Genomic DNA, 19684 nt, shown 5'->3' on the forward strand with positions numbered 1-19684 from the left:
GAACCACAGGGTGGGATGGGGGGACATGATGATGATGTACTAGATGAGGTGATCTCTGGCCTCATCATTGTCTCTGAAGTCTAGAGCCAGGGCCTCAGTGTGGGTCCTCCGGACCCTAACCTTAGTATCTTTTCCAGTTCTCTGGGCCTAGGGAAAGAAGACATTTTATGACACAGATAGTGGACCAAGCAAGAAGAGCGTAGGGACAGGCATCAGGGGGCAGTGCTGGAGAACCAGCCCTGCCCCAGTAAACCCTGTGGCCTTGGACAAATTCTCTTCTCTCCCTGAGCCTCTGTTGCCTGGGTACAGACTGGGTGAGAGAAGTTCAATTCCTATGTCCCATCTGGGTCCCTGGGACTTGGAACACATCCTCACTATCTTGAGACTACTTCAAAAGTCTTCCTGGGCCACTGTTTTACACTGAGAACCTTATGTGTATGCCTGTATGTAAATATATATGTGACTTATGATCATCCAAGTTTGTGATTTTGTGTATATATGTGTACAAATACAGCAGCCTCCACTTGCATTTGTGCAGGGGGCAGCTATTACTGTAAGGAAACAATACCTTGGCCTCATCCATGTGATCTCCACAGTATCTGAAACACACAGTATTTAATTTAGATTTCATAATCAAAGTGATGACTAGATTTCAAAGACCTGACTAGGTCCTAGTTTTGGCTGCATCTTTATGAAGCTCTGAGACCCCCTTTAGGGTCTCCAAACCCTCATCTGAAGACAACTAAGCTGAAATGCTACCACAGTTCAGCAAGGCCATGCCTAAGGTGCACAGATGGGCAGAGCTGGAGAGCCCATGACACCCTCTCATCCTAGTGTAAACAGTGGGGTCTTTGGAAAGCAGCTTGCAGCTGCCCCTGTACACGTCCCTACCATTTCTGAATGTCACTCGTATCCCATGCAAGAGAAGAGATGAAGGGAATAGCAGATCCCTCTAGCAGTAGCCACTGCCCACCCACCTACCCAGTCCTGCTTGTGTTCTGAGAACAATCTCACTACTGTGAGCTCCAGGGGGAATGATGAGGCCCTGGGAGGCCAGCAGGGCAGTGACCCATGGTGACTCCACCCAACATAAGATGCTGGTGCCTGCCTGAGTGGGAGTGCTGGGCCTCATTCCACCCACATGGTTTGGAAAGTTGGAAGAAAAAACAGCACCAGCAGGATGGTGCCACGTCCAGTTCTTCCTGTTGCAAAGGGTGGGGCCGCTGAAGGGAACATCTAGACCAGGGAAGGTGCTGGGGTAGAGAGAGGACACAGGATGAGGACACTTCTTACACAGACGATCTACTGGGACCCTGCATGGTGCGACCTACATCAAACAGGGATAGCTCAGAAATCAGCCAACTCCATCTGACAGAAAAGACAGAAGGAAGGAAAAGACTAGAAAAGAGAGCAAAGGGCAGGGTTGGCACCTGAGCTATTTATAACTACAGCTTCACACGTGCCAGTTCTGCTAACAGATGCCTGCATGCAGTTGGTGCCAGAAGGCAGGGAAGTGGCAATGGAGCAGAAGCTAGAGGAAAGGGCAACTGGGAAAAAGGAAGCAAGATGGAAGGAAAGCCCCCACCACTAACCTCAGGTCAGAACAAAGCTAGAAATGAACTGGGATTATAAGAGCAAGGTTGGTGCAGGGGTCAAGGTGGTTAAAATTACCACCTGTCAACTAGCTAGCTGCCACACCCACAGGTGAACCTAAGGCTAGATTGCAAGGAACCTCATACACTCCTCCCTTAGTCCATGTATCTAGTGGAGACCACTGATGCTCTGGGCATGTTGTAGTTTATATCTGAATGTTCTCCCAAAACCTCATGTGCTGATAGGTGGAGCTTTTGGAAGGTAAGATTATGGATTAGTCCACTAATGAAGTTAAAGCTAAATATGACCCTGGGAGGTAAAGCCTGGTTCGAGGGGGTAGGTAAATAGGGGCATGGCCTGGAAAAGTCTATCCCTCCCACTTTCCTTGATCTCTCTGATTCTTACCACCATGCTATGAGCTATTTCTCCTCTGCCATGCTGCCCTGCCTTGGATCCACCAGATTATGGGTTGAAACCTCTACAAACCTCGAGTTGAAATAAACCTTTCCTCCTTTAAGGGGTGTTGGGTACTGCATCTCGGTGATGAGAAAGTAACTAGGGGCACAAAAACCTTGGCTCTGTGGAGCAGGGTGCTCCCAGTTGAAAGTTTGCACCAAGCAAGCAAGGCAATTGGACAAAGAACTTTCTGCTCTTAGCAGGGCTGCACATTCATGAGTCGAGAGCAAGAAACTGGGTTCTACACAGGGATGGGTGCTGGGGGAACCTATTTTAGTAAACCCTGGAGTGGACCATCTTAAATATGGAGGGACCTTGCATGTAGAGTAGGTTTCACTGGCATATATCCTTCTAGTAAACTTACTGTCTGAATCTTCTGGATACTCCCTGGGCAAAGGGGCACCTGGCCTCAGTGCAACCCCTACCTAACCCAGGGGTGATGCTCATGCAGATCTGACACTCAGAAGTCCACTGAGCTTCCATGCTGTAAGAGCCCTTCCAGAAAAGACCCTGCAATAGTTTCAGAGCCCAGAAAGCTCAAGCTCAGCTGTGGGAGGAAAATGAGAAACTAGGGTGGGGACGAAGCCTCAGTCAACAAAGGGTAGGGCAGGAGACAAATGAAAATGCCCCTCACCTGGCCTCAGTCCCCATGTTTTCTGGTAATTATAGGAAGTGACAACCACAGCTTCTACAAACCAAAGATTAGAAACAGGATTAGAAGGATCAGAAGAAGCTGGACATAGTGGCACACATCTGTAATTCCAGTACTGAAGGAGGACTGCCAAGTTTGAGTCCAACCTAGGTAACTTAGTGAGTCCTTGTCTCAAAATTAAAAAAAAAAAAAAAAGACTGGGGACGAAGCTCAGTGCTAAATGTTCCTGGGTTCAATTCCTAGTACCAGGGCGGAAAAAGTGTGTATCTGGCAGAGAAACCAGGAAGCCAAGGATGTTCCTGTCTCTGAGCAGTGAAGGACACCTATCCCTAGGGCTTCAAATATTGGGAAGGGCACCTAACCTCCCTGCTGCAACAAAACCATATAATCCTTCTCTAATCAAATGCCCTCCTCATCCAGACAACTCCTGTCACCTGTCCTGGGTAGGTAAAATGGTTGTGATTAGAGACTCTGGACCGTCAAGCACAGATGTGCAACCTCCTTCCAATCATGCAACATGAAAAATACCTATGGACTCCTGAAGGGGTTGGGGAAACAAGGGTTAACGGGGGGACCAGAATAGGAGCCCCTGAACTAGGTGCTAAAAATCCAGGACCCCTTTCCACCGTCAGGAGCCTGGTGGGGTTACAGATCAGCTTCCTAAAGATCCAAGAAGTACACCAAAGACTTGCCTGGTTACAACAGCCCTGAGATTACTGTCCCTAGTTCAGGACTTGCCTTGCTTGTTGAGGGCTGTAAAGTCCTTCTCACTATCTGAGTTACATTCATGAAGCAGCAAAAGAATGTATGCAAAAAGCAAGACAGTTTAGGGAAAGAGTTTTCACACAGACTTTGGGAAGGCTTCAAACCCTATACCTATGGGATCCTGGTTAAGCTACTGTACCTCTCTGAAACTGGGTTTCTTTTTTTTTTTTTTTTTTTTGTCTTTTTCGTTTTTATCGGTACCAGGGATCGAACTCACGATTGTCTGCTTGCAAGGCAGGCACTTATGCCGCTGAGCTAAATCCCCAGCCCCTGAAACTGGGTTTCTAATGTGTGGAATGATGATACCAGACATGGGACAAGCAACATCACAAGGCAGCAGCACAAGGCAGTGGCACAGAAAAGGCACACAATACACTGTGGCTTCCTCTCCTATCATGTTTCATAATGAGAATCCCACCCAGCGCTGAGCAGGTGAGAAATCACAGCAGCATAAATAGAAAGCAGTCCTGCAGCTAAGGTGTCAGCTCCAGAGAGCAGCACTGTAGTGAAGAGAGCACTCCTTTACAGCAACTGGAAAAAGCACACCCTTCTCTTGTTCTTTTTTAAGTGGTGCTAGGGTTGAACTCACATGTGTGCTAAACAACTACCACTGAGCTACATTTCTGCCCTTCTCTCATTTTTGTTTTTAAACCCAGGGTGAGACTCTTTCAGAAACAAACTAAGTAGAAGGGGGAATGTATGTGTTTATTGGGGGCCAAAAAGAAACCTGAAAGACAAAAAGGGCCAAAAAGACACAAAGGAGCAACTGCTTAAGGTAGTGACAATCTTCTTAATCCAAGAAGGAAGGAACCCAAGAGATCAAAGGGAGATGCCCCTGTCCCAACAGCAGGAAGAACACGCCTGGGCCCCCAAAGCACTAAGGGAACACCTCCACCCTTGCCTCATGCCTTGGCATCACTGAGAGTACCATTAACACGCTAATGGCCTGAGCAGACTCACCACCTCTGCCGGAACGCACTGCCCAGTGTGCAACTGCTCTTAGGCTATGTTCCCATGTGAGAGGGGCCAGGTGCTGGGGGCCCCACCTGGAGTGTGTGGCAGAGCATCGATTAAATGCTCCACTGATCACCTGCCACATGACTTTGGGGAAGCCACATCTGGACCTCAGCTCCACAGTGGTGAAGTGCAGGTAACAGCAATGCCAATTCTACAGGATCATAATGAGGGTTAAGTGAGAACGCATGGGAAAGAGCCTGATCAAATAAATGATGCCATCATCAGGGCCTCTTCTGTTAAAAAAAGGAGCAAGCAGATTTTCTAGAGAACAATGTCAGAGGCCTAGGTACTGCCTCAGCACAGTACCATGGCTGGGGTCGCCACGGTAGTCCACAGACTAGGTGGTGGCCTCTGGCATGAGTATCCTCAGCTTCAAGGCCAGAGGGTGCCCGCCTCCTTGATCGAGGCATTTAGCAGACTCTCCTATCAGATGCAGGGATTAGGAAGGAGTTTTTAGCAATTTGCCCAGCTTTCAAACCAAACCATTGGCAACTCTGTTACCCCTGTCATTGTGCCCCTGAACAGCTGGCTGCACTTTAGAGTGCCTCCAAGACAAAACTGGCCCAGAGCCCAGCAAACCCTCCCCATCTCCCCATCTCCATCTCTGTGATTCATACAAGATGGATGCATCTTAGGGACTCACTGCTTTGGTGGGCTCCAGAGCGCCTGAGGCCAGAACATCCCGGTTGCCCCTGCTCTTGCTGCTGAGGTGTGGGGAGGAAGAGGGTGAGTCATCAATATATGGCAGCCCATCCTGGTGCCGACGCTGCTCTTCAGCCCGGTCCGCAGCACAGCTGTATCCAGGTGGTGTCCCAAATGAGGCATCTGTGTGTGAAAAGCAGCAGCCTGTTATCAGAGGTAGGTAAGAGAGCTGGGAGTGGTCTGCTCAGACTCATCCACACATCACTCATCCAAGCAAGCACCCAGGCTTGTATCGCCTCTGTCTCACAGGGACATCAGGTACGCTGACACCATCTTCACAACACACTGGTCAAAGATCCCACCAGGTAACTGCAGCTCACTCCCCAGACAATGTAACAGTGGGTTTTCAATTGCTTGCTATCAAGCATGGTCCTGGTATATCTGCCTATGGGGATCTGATGAAGGCCAGAGTCATTGGTACACTTTTGGAAAACTCAGCAGGAGCCCACTCTGCTCTTGGGGTCTCCCCATCTTGGCTACCACGTGCAATCTGAACCAAGCTTCTTGGTGGGTCCTCCTGTGGATATATACACAAAGAGGCAGTTTTATGGCCTGGCCTTTCTGAGCAATGATTCCCCTGTGGCCTGCCAGCTCAGCCCAGAGAACCACAGCTGCAGCCCATGCTCAGCTGATTCACAGCCCACCCCTCAGCCAGTCTGCCAAACTCCGAGACCACCTTTGCCCTAATCAAAGTAACTCACAAGGACAGAGTGGCTTATTCTACAAAGGCCTCCCTGCCCTTTGGGATTGTCCAGTTACATTCTTCCCAAAGACACTTGAAGACAATGACTCCCTGCTTTGAGGCTCAATGACAAAGTCCAAGTCCACAGCCATCTGCAGCTCCCCATACCCTGTTCTGTCAGATCTTGCTTTTTTTTTTTTTTTTTTGATTAAGAACTGGTGGTCAACTTAACGTCAGCTGGATTACATCAGCATGGCACTGAGTGTAGATGCTCCACCTGAGGAAAGTTGCCAGCATAAATAGAGGTGGAGCAGGAGAAGGAAGGCGTTAAATGTGTTATTGTGTTGAGGTATTGTGGGTTCCCCTACAAGTTGCTGTTTGTGCCATTGGTTCTCCTGGAGAAGCTTTGATCTTCACATCGAGCATGCTTCCTGGCTCCAGAGGGGAAGACGTGTGCCGCTTGGTCTCCAGGATGAACTCATCACGCTGGCTTCCTGGCATGTACCCGACTGTGCTTGTTGTTGGAGGAGCTCAGGGCCTCGGTGTTACTGAGGGTGGCTGTGGTGCCTTTCAGGACAGCCCAGGTCTTTGTTGGGAGTATGACTTCTCGGCTCCAGGATAGAACCTTCATTCCACCAGCACAGCTCTTTCACTCTGCTGGCATGGACTTTCTGGCTTCCACCACTGACCTTTGGGCCTTCCCAGCACGGATGCATAAAAGAGACTGGCATGAGTCCTTGTGGGCTCTGGACCTCCAGTTGGACTCATGGGAGGCACTGTCATGAGCTCTGGGTTTTCATCTGGACTCTGGTGGGACATTGCCATGGGGTTTAGGACCTTGACTAAATATTCTATGCCTTTGGTGTTGCAGATAGATTTCGTGCAGTTTCTTGTGTTAACTCTGGGAGACCATCATAAAACAATATTATAAACTCCATGTCCTGATCCTAATTGTTCTCTGCACACCCCCTGACTACAACACAGGGTCTCACTATGTAGTTCAGGCTGGCTCTGAGCTCACTTTGTAGCCCAGGCTGGTCTCAGACTTGAAATGATCTCCTGCTCAGCTTCCCGAGTGTTGGGATTACAGGCATGTGCCACCACGGCTTGATTGCTTCATTTTTTTTCTTCCTTCCTTCCTTTCTGTCTCTCTCTCTCCCCCTCCTTCCTTCCTTCTTTCCTTCTTTTCGTTGAGCTATAATCCTGGCCCTCAGTCAGAGTTTTCTAATCCAGTGGACCCCTCGCTACAGCCCCATCAAACCACAAGGGCCCAGGCAGCTCCCAGCCTCTCATATGATCCTTTCTCCACTCTTACCAAAGGGCACCTTTGTGGCCTGCAGGATTTCCAAGCAGTCACACCAAATAGCGTACTTCATTTTGACCATGTAAGCAGGCCTGCCTGAAGGTTACCACCACAGGTGGCACTGGCATTCATTCATGAATTTATAACTGCCACCAAATATCCAAGTCATGTAAGCATGGGGCCACCCTCTTGCCTTCTGCAACAGCTAATCCAATAATCCTGACAGGGATTTCCACATGGGCAGCTGAGAAGAAACTGTATGGCTGGAGTGACCGTAGGCTAAGTGCTGCCTCCAGCTGTGGGCACTCATGGGAGGGAAACGTCCCAGTTTCCATGTATACCTCTGCCTCTCCCATGTTCTCAGACCTGTGTCACAGCAGGACTCATCTCTCTTTCACAAGCATCGTGAGCCGGGGATGTATGTCAGTATTACATAGGAAGTTTAGAAAATAAACAATGCTGGGCCCAATATATAATTCCAAATCCAAAACTCTGGTAGGGCTGGACCACCACTGGCACCAGGCCTTGTGGCTGTAAAGACTTCCCAGGATCATAGCCAATGTCCAGATCGAGACCCACTAGGCCCCCGATCAGCATTTGTCACAGTGCTGACTTGCAGTGTGTTCCAAGTATCTGCACACAGCTGCTGACCACAAAGGCCAAGGTCTGCCTCTTTCTAAGTCCACCCACCAAGGATCCCACCAAGAGGTGTGGTGTGTTCTGAGTAGCAAGTAGTAGCCAGGGTGGTGAGACAAGAACACAGTGGGCTCCTACCAAGTCCCCAAAAGAGGTATTCAAAGGACCGTTGTCTTCTTAACCACATGACGTCAGGGGGCTCCGGGTAGCAAGGTAATGACTATTGATGCTCTACTTTGGTAGCTTCTGTATTCTAGCAGGACAGTGCGAGGCCAGAGACAAATTCTGCCTCTTCCTCCCAAGGTTTCACAAAGATTAAATTAGCTTTCTCTCAGCATCCTTGGGGAAAGCTTCAGAGTTTAAACGCATTAAAATAGGCACAATTATGTTAACACGGAACCCTAATCCTATACTTTAGGCTTGACTCTAGCTTCTATTTTTGGAAATCACATATTTATTTATTTTTATGTATTTAAAAGGAAAAAGAAAAAAAACAACAAAACAGTGCAAGGGTACAAGTAACACAGAACTGCAAAAAAAAAACAAAAAACAAAAACAAAAACAAAACAACAAACAGTAAGAAATCACCAGTCAATAGATCACACACCATCATCTTAGAGATAGTTGCTCAAGTCTCAGGCTCAAAGCATATAAAGTGGACATTCAAACAATGAGACTGCAAACAGTTGTGTTCAATGATCCAACCAAAAACATCAATATGGTTATCTATTTAACACCCCTAAACACACTTGCAGTTGCATCCTTCAGAGCACTCTTCTTTTCCTCTCCTTTCTACAACAAAATTTACACATTTTGGGTTTTACCACTCCCATAGTTCTTATTACTTTTTTTTTGGAAGAGAATAAAATCAAACATGACAAAACAAAGCTGTCAGTCAAAACCAAGGACAGACATAGCACATGATGTAAAACCAGAGTACAAGGTTATCAACAATGGTTACCATATTGCCTCTTGCTTCCTTAAAAAGAATTGTCTATCTCATTAGGTATTATAAAGTTGAACAAAACAGTAGAGAACGAGACCAATAAAACCTAAACATTGTAAACATTACAGGACTTCAAAAGAAGATAATGGTCAAACCAGAATGGGCATCATAGTGAATCTTATTGCCTTCAAAGTAGTTGCCTATACCCTCAAACTTGATACTATCATATAGAACGGAACAGAGTCTAATGGAAATCACAGATTTTAAAAAAAACAAAACACAAACATAGTGGCCTTCATGTTCACTTCAAATCTGTACCACCACAGAAGTTCCTATTGAAAGCTTATTTATCACAGGGAGCTTCTTCAAAAGGCATCCCAGGCCTTGGATGTATGTGGGTTTCAGCTCTCAGGTGAGGAATCCAAATGGTTTCCCTAACCCGGGACTCATCCTACAGGTAATAGGATGGGTGGTTTCCAGAGGCATGTGATGAATTTCTCAAATGTGAGGCTCCGGTCCTCAACTGCCTATTCTCTCAGTGGCAGAGCACTTGCCTAGCATGTACAGGCCCTGGATCACCGGTACCACAAAGTTCTAAAATGTCACTGTTACCATGTGAGAAGGACCTGCCACTGTCCTCACCTCCAACAAGGCTAGGCTTTTCCAACAGTTTCCTCCACTAGCGTTTCCTTTCTCATTCTTGCCTCTCTGCATCTGGCTTTTAAAGTGGCTTAGAATCATGATTGTTCACTAAATAGTCTGAGAACCTTGAAACAGTTTTTAAGTTTTACTTTTTTTCTGATAGTCCCACCCCTACCCCCCAGGCCTGGGGATTGAATCCAGAATTTTTGCACTGAGCTGCATTCCCAACTTGCTAAACTATTAGGCTGCGCTGGAAATTGCAATCCTCCTGTCTCAGTCTCCTAGTGCTGGGATTACAAGGATGTACTACCATACTCAGTTGCCTAATGAAATCTTTAAGAAGCCCACAGAAAGTATCTCAGTGCTTGCCCCCCCCCATTTCACTGCCACCAATGACTGCACTGACATCCACAATCAAATCAACACCTATAGATAATCCACTCAGTAAGAACTTTAGTCACACTTGATTCCCAGGGCTCACCCCAGAGGAACTCTGAGGTTCCATGTTTGTAAAGTAATGTGTTGATTTCACAACCTCTGGGCCAAAATCTGATAGGAGAATCAAGTATTCAGCAAGTGTCAAGCAAGCCCACTAATTGATGTGGGCACTTACCTCCACCAGGTGAGACTGAGGGACCACATTTCAAAGCCAGAACTGTTGGGGGAATCATGAGGGCCTTGGGCAACTAAAAACCAACACTGCCCCTACTCTGCCTAACTCACAAACATGTATCTGTACAATCGTGAATCACCAGAGGCCCATTCGTACCTGCTGAACTCCAGGTGAGGGCACACTGTCCCAGGCTACCCAGCCACCTCTAATCCAGACTTGCTATCCTTTCTTTACTTACTCAGTCCATCCAGTACAAACCTGATGGGGTAAAGAGGGGGTGGGGATAAAGCCCCCCAGTGTCCCTGTTCTGACCAGCACTAGGCCTGCTTTCTCATACTGCTTATAAACCTGCGGTCCCAGCCTTCCAGTGAGCCAGCGTCCACCATGGGGAATGGGAAGAGACTCAGCAAGAAGTCAAACCACCAGAAGATCATATCCCTACCCTGGCAAGCAACTGGCTGATTCAGAGGAACTCAGGGTGAGATGATAGCAGCTGAGGTAGAAGGAATATCTTGATGCTTGTATTGTCTGACCGACTTTTCAGGCCTGGGGCTGGTGATTTGGGCATTTATTTGGAGGATGGCAGTATGCACTGTGGCAACTGCAGGGGATTTCCTTCTGTCTTGTTTTTGAAATCCCAATGTTGTGTTCCATTTTATTGTTTTTTTATTCCTGTATCTGGTAACCTAAGCGACTACTGTGAAGATAACAATATACAGTATAACAACCATTCTTAAATTCCTATCGTCTTTTTTGAAAACAGCTATTGTTGGCTTTCGTTGTTGTTTTTTAGGTTTGTTTCTTAAGTTTTGTTTTTTTTTTCTTTTTTCTCTTAAAATAAAAAAAACAAAAACAAAAGGAAAAAAAAACCCACCTGTGGTCCCAAACTATATAAAGGCACCATCCTCTTGAGCATAAACCACACTATTAAATTATACTATTCAGGGATTTTGAAAACTTCAATCTCCCAAAGATCAGAGCCAACTGCTAAGGATCACTGTGTCTCCTGCCCCACCAGAAATATTCAGTGGGAAAATCTCTCTGGGCAGGACTAAGAAACTGGTGGTCACATCAGCTATCTTCTACTCAAAACTAAGCCCAAACTTGAAAAGCACAGGCTTTCAGTGGGGGGGGGGGGGCTCATGGACATGAGGTGCTATGAGTTGAACACTCACCCACCCAGTAAGGGGTAGGAAGGAGACTGGGGCTGGTCAAACCCAAACACTGTAAGCCAGGGCACCACAGGCAGCCAAGGGCTTAGCAGGTCTCCTCCTTTCCACAGTTTGCTTAGCAGCCTCAATCCCAAGGCTCTGCAAATCTATTCCTTGATGTAAAAGGGGGAGAGGACAAGACTCATAGGTGCTGGTGAACCCACACTGGTGCTCAGATCTCATCTTCAATCTCAAGGACCACACTGGTTTTCAAAAACTGTTCAAAAAATTAAACACAGAATTACCATTTTATCTAGAAATCCCATTCTTATGTATACACCTTAAAGAACTGAAAGCAGGGATTTGAAGAAGCACTTAGATTCCTAATAGCACTGTTCACAATGATTAAAATGTGGAAGCTACCCAAGAGTCCATGAAGGTATGAATGGGTAAACAAAGTGTGGCATATGCACACAGTGGAATTTTTGGCTTCAGAAAGGAACGTAGAGCTGAGCATGGTGGCTTATATGCTTTGTAATCTCGAGGCAAAGAAAAGCTGTAAGTGCAAGACCAGCCTGGGCTACTAAGTGAGATTCTGTTTCAAAATAAGAAAAAATTTTGAAAAGGGGTGGGGATGTTTAGTCATAGAGAGTCTGTCTAAGCATATGCAAGAACTTCAGTTCAATCTCTAGTAAAAAAGAGGGGAGAATAATTCTGATACCTGCTACAACACAGATGAACCTTGAGGACATTTTTTCTGTTAAGTGAACAAGTCAGAATAAATACTGTATGATCCCATTCACATAAGCTATTTAGAGTAGTAAAAGTAGAAAAACAGAATTGAAGGCGGGTTCCTAGGCAGTGCATGAAAACTAAGCAGCCATGCAGAGCACTTCTCCCGGACCGGCACACTGCGGGTGATGGCTGCTTTTATAGACAGCTGCTCACATCTTTGGAAAACAGATATCAAATCTCCAGGAGAGACTTACAAAGCTGCGGCCAGGACAGAAGCAGGTCCCATCAAAGGGCAAACAGAATTCCAGAGTCAGCTCTGGACCCCAAACTCAGGACATGGCGCTTGCCAGGCAGGCAATTATGCTGCTAAGCTGTATCCCTGGCCAAGGCTGTGGATTCTGAGAGCCAGGCATCTGTGCCTACCTCCTTTATTCTGTAGCAGTACCTTGTTATAGTCAGGGAATACCTGCAGCACTTCCAGGTATGTCTTGTGGGTCTGCACCATGCAGCGTGCACACACAGACACATACACAGTCACACACACATTCTGTGAATCTGCACAACCACCTCAGTGGACATGAAATTCTAGATTATCATTTTTCTGACAGGAAAACCCACCTCAGAGCAAGGATCAGGTAGCATTTAAGTACACTTAAGTCTGTGTGGCTGTTGTAATTAAGAATCTTTTAAAATATACATAAAGCAACAACTGGGTGTCGTGGCACTCTCCTGTAATCCCAGCACCTGGAAGGGCTGAGGTAGGAGAGTCACAGTGAGTTCAAGGCCAGCCTGGAATACACAGTGAGGCTCTGTCCCCCAAAAAACTACAATTAATTAATTCTAAAATTAGACTGAGGTAATGGTTGCACAACTGTGTGAATATACTGAATATGCTAAGATGGGGAGCACCCCTACAATGATTAGGAGAGACACAGATGGAAATACAAGTTTTTGTTACCTACTGGTTCTGGGGAGATAAACAGCACGGCTGGGGGCCACAGAGCATAGTCAGGGAGTGTGTGGAAAGCAGAGCAGGGAAAGACAATGTGTGAGCACAAGCATGTGTGCAAGTGTGAACGCCTCCGAGAGACTTAAGACTCACAGGCAATCCCTTTACTGCGTCCAGGGAGTAACTAAGCAGGTTTCCAATAAAGAGTTTTAAATGGTAAGTTTAAAGAAAACAAACATGAGTTCCAGGAGGTCACAGCAGGACAGAGAGGCAATCACCATGGCATATCTGCCAGTCCATACAAGGGTGTGGGGCTCAGTGGGGTGAGCCCAGCAGGTTCTATCTAGCTGCACCATGACCACCCAGGAAAGGGGTCACCAGGAGGCGGATGTGTAAGGCAGATATCTGGATAGACCACACTGAGGAACTGGAAGAAGACAGAAAACTGGAAACTGTCGAGGGTAACTGAGTCCTGCTCCCAAGATAAGACAGTCCAAATTACATTAAAAATGGCTGCTGAAACAATGTAAAATTATAGTTCTCCACAGTGACCTGCCCACTCAGTTATTTTCCAAACACATTTTGAAGCGAAGATATTTCTAAAGTCTGTGCTGATAATCATACGACCCAGCAAGTTCTCTCCCAGCTATACAACCCAAAGAATCAAAAACAGGTGCTTAGACAAACCTGCACTGGAATGTTTGCGGCAGTACTGCTCATAATAGGCAAGCAGTTAGGCGTACAGCTCAGCAATAGAGCCTTGTATGCACAAGGCCCAGGGTTAAATCCTCAGCACCACAAAAATAAATGTAAATAAATGTGAAGCCACACAACAGCCAAAAGGAGGATCATACGACCCAGCAAGTTCTCTCCCAGCTATACAACCCAAAGAATCAAAAACAGGTGCTTAGACAAACCTGCACTGGAATGTTTGCGGCAGTACTGCTCATAATAGGCAAGCAGTTAGGCGTACAGCTCAGCAATAGAGCCTTGTATGCACAAGGCCCAGGGTTAAATCCTCAGCACCACAAAAATAAATGTAAATAAATGTGAAGCCACACAACAGCCAAAAGGAGGATCACTCAAATGTCCACGAACTGATGAACAGATATACATATATTCCTGCAGTGGACTACTGCTCAGCCTTAGAAGGGAAAAGTTCTGATACAGGCTACCACGTGGGTGACACTGGGCGTATTACATTATTGAAAGAATTTGGTGATAGGGAGTCACATACTGCATGATTCTATTGCATGCAATGTCCAGAGCAGGTTAATTCAGTAAGTTAGTGACTCCTATTTGATGGGCATGAGGTTCCACTTTTGAGGTGGTAATGAATTCTGGAATTAAATATGTAAAGTGGTGACTGTATAACATTGTGTGTATAATAAAAGCTCTTGGATTACTCACTTTAAAATGGCTAATTTTGTTATGTAAATTTTAATAATAATAAAAAAAAAGCTGGGTGTACTGACCAGCTGTAGTCCTAGCTCCTGGAGAGGAAGGCGTGCTGAGGCAGGAGAATCTCTTGAACCCAGGCATTTGAGACAAACCAGCCCAGGGTCTCAACAGTGAGACCCTGTCTCAAAAATAAAGGAATGAATAAATAAATGCCCACCTGTTTTTTTCTCTTAAACAGGGAACCTAGAACATAATTCAAATATGTCTGTCTCCCCCACCCCCATTCCTTGAAAACCAAGAGAGTATCATTCTGGATGAATGATCAGTACTGCCTGGTTACATAACTCTAAGCCACCCACAGGCAGTGAGTGGCCACTGGACTTTCTGAGATGTGTGGCTGTTTTCATGGTTTTATTTCCCTTCTGCCAGGCTGGTGGCTATAGTTTCTTACACAGATACCAAGTGAGTCAAAATTCTTTGTAAGATGTATCTATCTCCCACCTCATCAGCCACTATAACCTGGTGAGAAGCCTGTTCTCAGAAGGCGAGGAACAGAGTACCCCAGGATCCTGAGGCTGGAAATCAGACCTCATGGCTACAACTCCAACAATGACCTCACCAGACTAATACCTGGCAACAGAAAGTCCCAGCTGTCAGGAGAGGGCAAAGTCATGGTCATGAATCAGCTTGTGCCACACAGATCACTCTATAGCTGGCCAAGCCCTCACCACCACCCAGACAAACTGGGAAGTGCTACTTGAGAAGGGACTGATGCCCCTGCTCTCCAGGCAGCCCCAGTCTCTCTGAGGGAGGAGCTTTCTTAGAGGACACAGGCTGACCTATACAACCAGCCCTCAATCTCTGCCCACTCAGGCTCTGGGTCACAGCTGGTTGGAGACTGAATCACCAGAAGACCAACTTGCTGGTGAGTTTTGCTTTAAAGATAGGCTGCCGTGTACATGTGCCAACTCCCCCTGGGCAATGTGATCATTATGTACTGCAAACACATACTAATAAAAAAATAAACATTGAAAAAAAGAATAGGGCACCTTCTTTCACTAGCTGAATGTAGCCCCTCTGTTGGCAAAAAGAAATGCTCCTACTTTTCCATCAGCATCCAGAACACTGTTTAAAGCACGTTCTTCAGTCTCCAAGGACACACCTGGACCTAAAGTTCCCAGACTTTCCAGGAAGGAAAGATAATCTGGTTCTCTGGGCCTCAGGCTGGAACTGCCAGGTGCTTGGGTGGGGCAGGCAGAGGCCGGAACCGCAGGGTAAAAGGATCTTGGCCACAGAATGATGACGCAATCATTATTCTTTGGAACGACCTTAACTTCTGATGACAACAGGTTCTAAAAGATTTCTTGGTGCCTCTGACCATTTAGCCTCAGACCAAAGTACTTACTGAGCACCCATTATTCAACCAAGGTGCACATGGTCACTAATACCTTCTGGGCGTGGATCTGGGTGTGCAATGGTACTGTGCACCTGCTCCTGACAGCCAGCAGAATTCCCTGAGCCGCATGGTATGTACTTCAAGGCAAACAAGCCAAGGCCACCAAGATAGCCAGGACCATATTGCTAAGGAATGATTACACAGCTAACATGCCTACACAGTAAGGAAGGCATGAGAGAGGCAGACATGGGTTTCACCTTTTGGAAGGTGAACAGAAGGCTGCCGTGAATGATGAGCTCTCTACAGAACATGTCCATGGGGCCAGGGGGTAGCTCATGACACAGTGTTTGCCAAGCACATATTGGGCCCTGAGTTTGATTCCCAACATGGGGAGAGAAAGGTATATGTCCATGTTCTAATGCCAAATCTGTGAATGGGCTTTATTTGGAAAAAAAGAGTCTTTGCAGATGTAATTGTATTAAGGAACTCAAGATGCAGTTCTCCTTGTTATCCTATTACTACTACTGTGGTGTGTTTTTACTATCATGGAATACTCCTAACACAAAACATAGAATGTGTGGAGTTTTCCTCTATACTAAGCAAATTTTCAACGTTTGGGACAGCAACTGGATATCCTACAACTTAATTCCATTCTGATACTAACTGCCTCACAATAGAGTCAGACCCCAGAGGTGAAGGTTCAGTGCTGCACAACCACTTGCCCCCACTTCAATCCAATGTCTGGAACTCTGCCACTTTCTGACCAATCAGCTATAAAGCTGTGTGTGTGCGTGCGCGGGCACATGTGTGTTGCCACCACTCTTTCCTTAGGTTTACTAATTTGCTACAAAAGCTCACAGACTTCAGGAAAGCCTTTTCCTTCCATTTAATAGTTTATTATAAAGGGTACAGCTCAGGAACAGCTGAATGAGATACACAGAGCACAGTGTTGGGTGTATGTGTATGTGCATACGTGTGTGTGCTTGCCTCTGTGTTCCCTAGGTGCACCACACTTGGATCACCTCTGTATGCCTACCTGTAAGCTCTCTGAATCCCTTTTGGGAGCTTTTTTTTTTTTTTTTAAATGGAGGCTCCATCATGTATGTAAGATTGGGTAACTCATGGGCCACTGGAGATTAACACAATCTCCAGCCTTCCCCAGAGGTGGGGGTCAGGTGGAGCTGAAAGTTAAATCCTTTAATCATAAGGTTGGTTCTTCTGGCAACCTGCCCCATTCTGAAGCTATTTGGGGCCCATCAAAAGTCGTTTCATTAGTATGAGATAGTTGGAAGGGACTGTTACAAATAACAAAAAGTAGATGGTCCCATTGTCCCTGTTACTCTGGAAATTACTAAGGTTTTAGAAGCTCTGCCATAAATTAGGACAAAATCAAAAGTATTTATTATATCACAGTTCTCACACTGATGCACCTAAATCCAATGACAAGTATTTTTAAAAGAAACATGAGAGACAAAGACACAGGAACAGTGGGAAAGGTCCTATGGAGACAGAGATTTGGAATCATGGTGCCATACTGCCAAAGAATGTCTGGGGCCAACAGAGGCTGGAGAGGTAAGGAAGGATTCTCCCTGAGAACCTCAAGATACTTGATTTTGGACTTACATCTTCAGAACTGGGAGATAAATTTCCATTGTTTTAAGTCTCTTGCTCTGTGGTAATTTGTTATAACAATGACAAAACACTAAGGCAGATGCAACCCATGGTCCCATCCAAATTATAAATGTGGCACAGCAAAAGGCACAAGGAAATATGTATATTTAGCCAGGCTTTGACCTAAAGGGTGAGAAGTGATGAGCCCTCCCTAGTGGCAGACTGGGAGCAGACTGGGAGCGGGGGAATTTACAACTTTAGTATGAGGAAGCTTGGAGAAACAGCCTATCTCTAAAAAAATCATGATTTTTAAAAATCCATTTTACCCTCTTGATTATAGTCCCCAAATTCCCTGCAATATGCCCCCAATGATCACTTAGTCCCTCCCATCTCTTAAAGGCTCTACAGCTCCTTCCAAAAGCACCAAGCTGAAGACCAAGCCTTTAATAATAAAGAGCCTCTGAGGGACATTTCATCTAGATCTAAACCATAGCAGCTCAAAAGAGACAAGAGGAGAGGCAGAAAGAGTAAATTTGGTGGGAGGCCTGGGGCTCTAGGCAAGGCCTTAGAACTTGATTTGGGGAGTGTGAAAGGCCACAAGGGTCTGAAACAAGAGGAGGTCCTGGGGAACACAGGAGAGTGTGGGACGTTCTGGCAGCACGTATGGGTATGGCAGCAGAGATGGAATCAGGCCAGAAGCTTCTGGGATGGTTACTCCAGCTGGGCCTGGCTGCTGAAGATTAAAGGGGACACTGTGTTTCCAGCCCCTGAGGCACAGACTTGGCAGCATGGAATTGACCAGAAGAGTCCCTAGGAAGGAGGAGGGAGGTATAGGGCACTAAAGAGGGGCAGTTCCCTCAAGAATGGCAGGAACTGCAGCTCAGGAGTATAGCATGTGCTTAGCATGTTTGAGGCCTGGGTTCAATCCATGCCATGTGGTGCTCACACAGAGATTAGGGCCATGATAAGGGTGCGGGGCGGGAAATGTGATCTGAAAGTGATCAGATTGGTGAGGTTCTATGTGCTGGTAAAGGTGCTCAGCCAGGATCCAGCCAGTGGCCACTGCCCAGGTGTAGGTCCTGCCTTCCCACTAATTTCGACTCCAAAGAGGAAACAAAAGGGTAAGAGAGAAAGGATAGCGGGAAGGAGGAACTCCCTGCATCTGATGGTCATTACGCCAAACCCAGGCCCAGCCACAGATAAATGTTTACAGGACAACTTGGAAGGGCAGGAGGGACCACCTGCGTTGACATTTCCAGCAGGCACTGCTGCTGTTGCAGGAAGCCTGAAGAGAGAAAAGAGTGCGTGTTCACACATGTTCAGAGCAGTTCCACTCACAAAAGCCAGACAGTGGAAGCAACCCAAGTATCCGTTACTGGATGTATGGATAATCAAAATGTCATACATATGCACAGAGATATATATTATTCACCTTTTAAAGAGGGAATTCCAACACAGGCTACAACATGGATAAACTCTGAAGCCATTATGATAAATGAAATAAGCCAGTCACAAAAAGACAAAGTCATCCCTTTGAGGGGAACTTCTTACAGGACCCCAAGGACACTGAATTCTGAGGCTGGTCAAATCCTTTATATACAATGGTGTACTATTTGCATAACCTATGTATACTCTTTGGTGTAATTTTTTGAGGTACAGTGGTTGAGTGCATAGTACCACTGTGCTCTCCAGCGTAATTTATCACAATTTAAAAACTACGAATGATCAGGTAGGCTTAAAATTATATACATATATAAAAATTATTAAGGCTTGAACTGTGTTTCATCCAAAATTCACATTTAGTCCTAACCCTAGTACTTACTGGCAGACAAGAATTGTTAAACCAAGTTAAAATGAAGCCATTAGGTTGGGCTCTAACTCAAATTTGGAGATGTGTGCAATGAGGGAAAATATCACATGGACATGAAGATAGCGGTTTACCTATGAGTCAAGGAACATTCTTTCTCACAATCCTCTGAAGAAACCAATCTGCAAATACCTCAGTCTCAGACATTTCACCTCCAAAACTATGAGACAGTAAATTCCTATTGTTCAAGCTGTAGTTTATGATTCTTTATTCTGTACAGTTGTTTGTTCTGTATTGTCTGTATTAGCAGACTAATACATGCTGGTACTGTGGAGATGAGACACTAGCACTTAGGAGGTACTTTCCAGTTTACCTGCTCATAGAAACAGGATTCCAGCCAGCCAGCCACAGTTATCCAGGTAAAGAGTAATCAGCCCCAGGAGCCGTGCATGGAAAGTGTAAGCAACATGCCCTGAGCACCACAGCTAGGTTTCAAGGCAGATCTCCTAGCCAATCATATCTTCGGAGGTTCATGGGGCTTGTTACACACTGGGCTGGATCTCCAGCTTTGGACATCCTGGCAAGGAACTAGGATGAGGGCACTGGGGCAGGGGCGTGATATGCTCT

General features: G+C 46.1%; 1 protein-coding gene across 1 annotated transcript in view; it reads right to left on the reverse strand.

The window, feature by feature from the left end:
• Bcr (BCR activator of RhoGEF and GTPase) overlaps positions 1-19684 on the reverse strand; it is a 142192-nt gene that overhangs the window by 59545 nt on the left and 62963 nt on the right. The window contains exon 2 of the mRNA XM_003477963.5: positions 5127-5308. Coding sequence (XP_003478011.3) covers positions 5127-5308 — 182 coding nt within the window. The remainder of the gene's footprint in view (positions 1-5126; positions 5309-19684) is intronic.

Source organism: Cavia porcellus, unplaced genomic scaffold (genome assembly GCF_034190915.1).
Source record: "Cavia porcellus strain 051 isolate PalLab524CR breed Dunkin Hartley unplaced genomic scaffold, mCavPor4.1 scaffold_16, whole genome shotgun sequence".
Classification (NCBI taxonomy): Eukaryota; Metazoa; Chordata; class Mammalia; order Rodentia; family Caviidae; genus Cavia; species Cavia porcellus.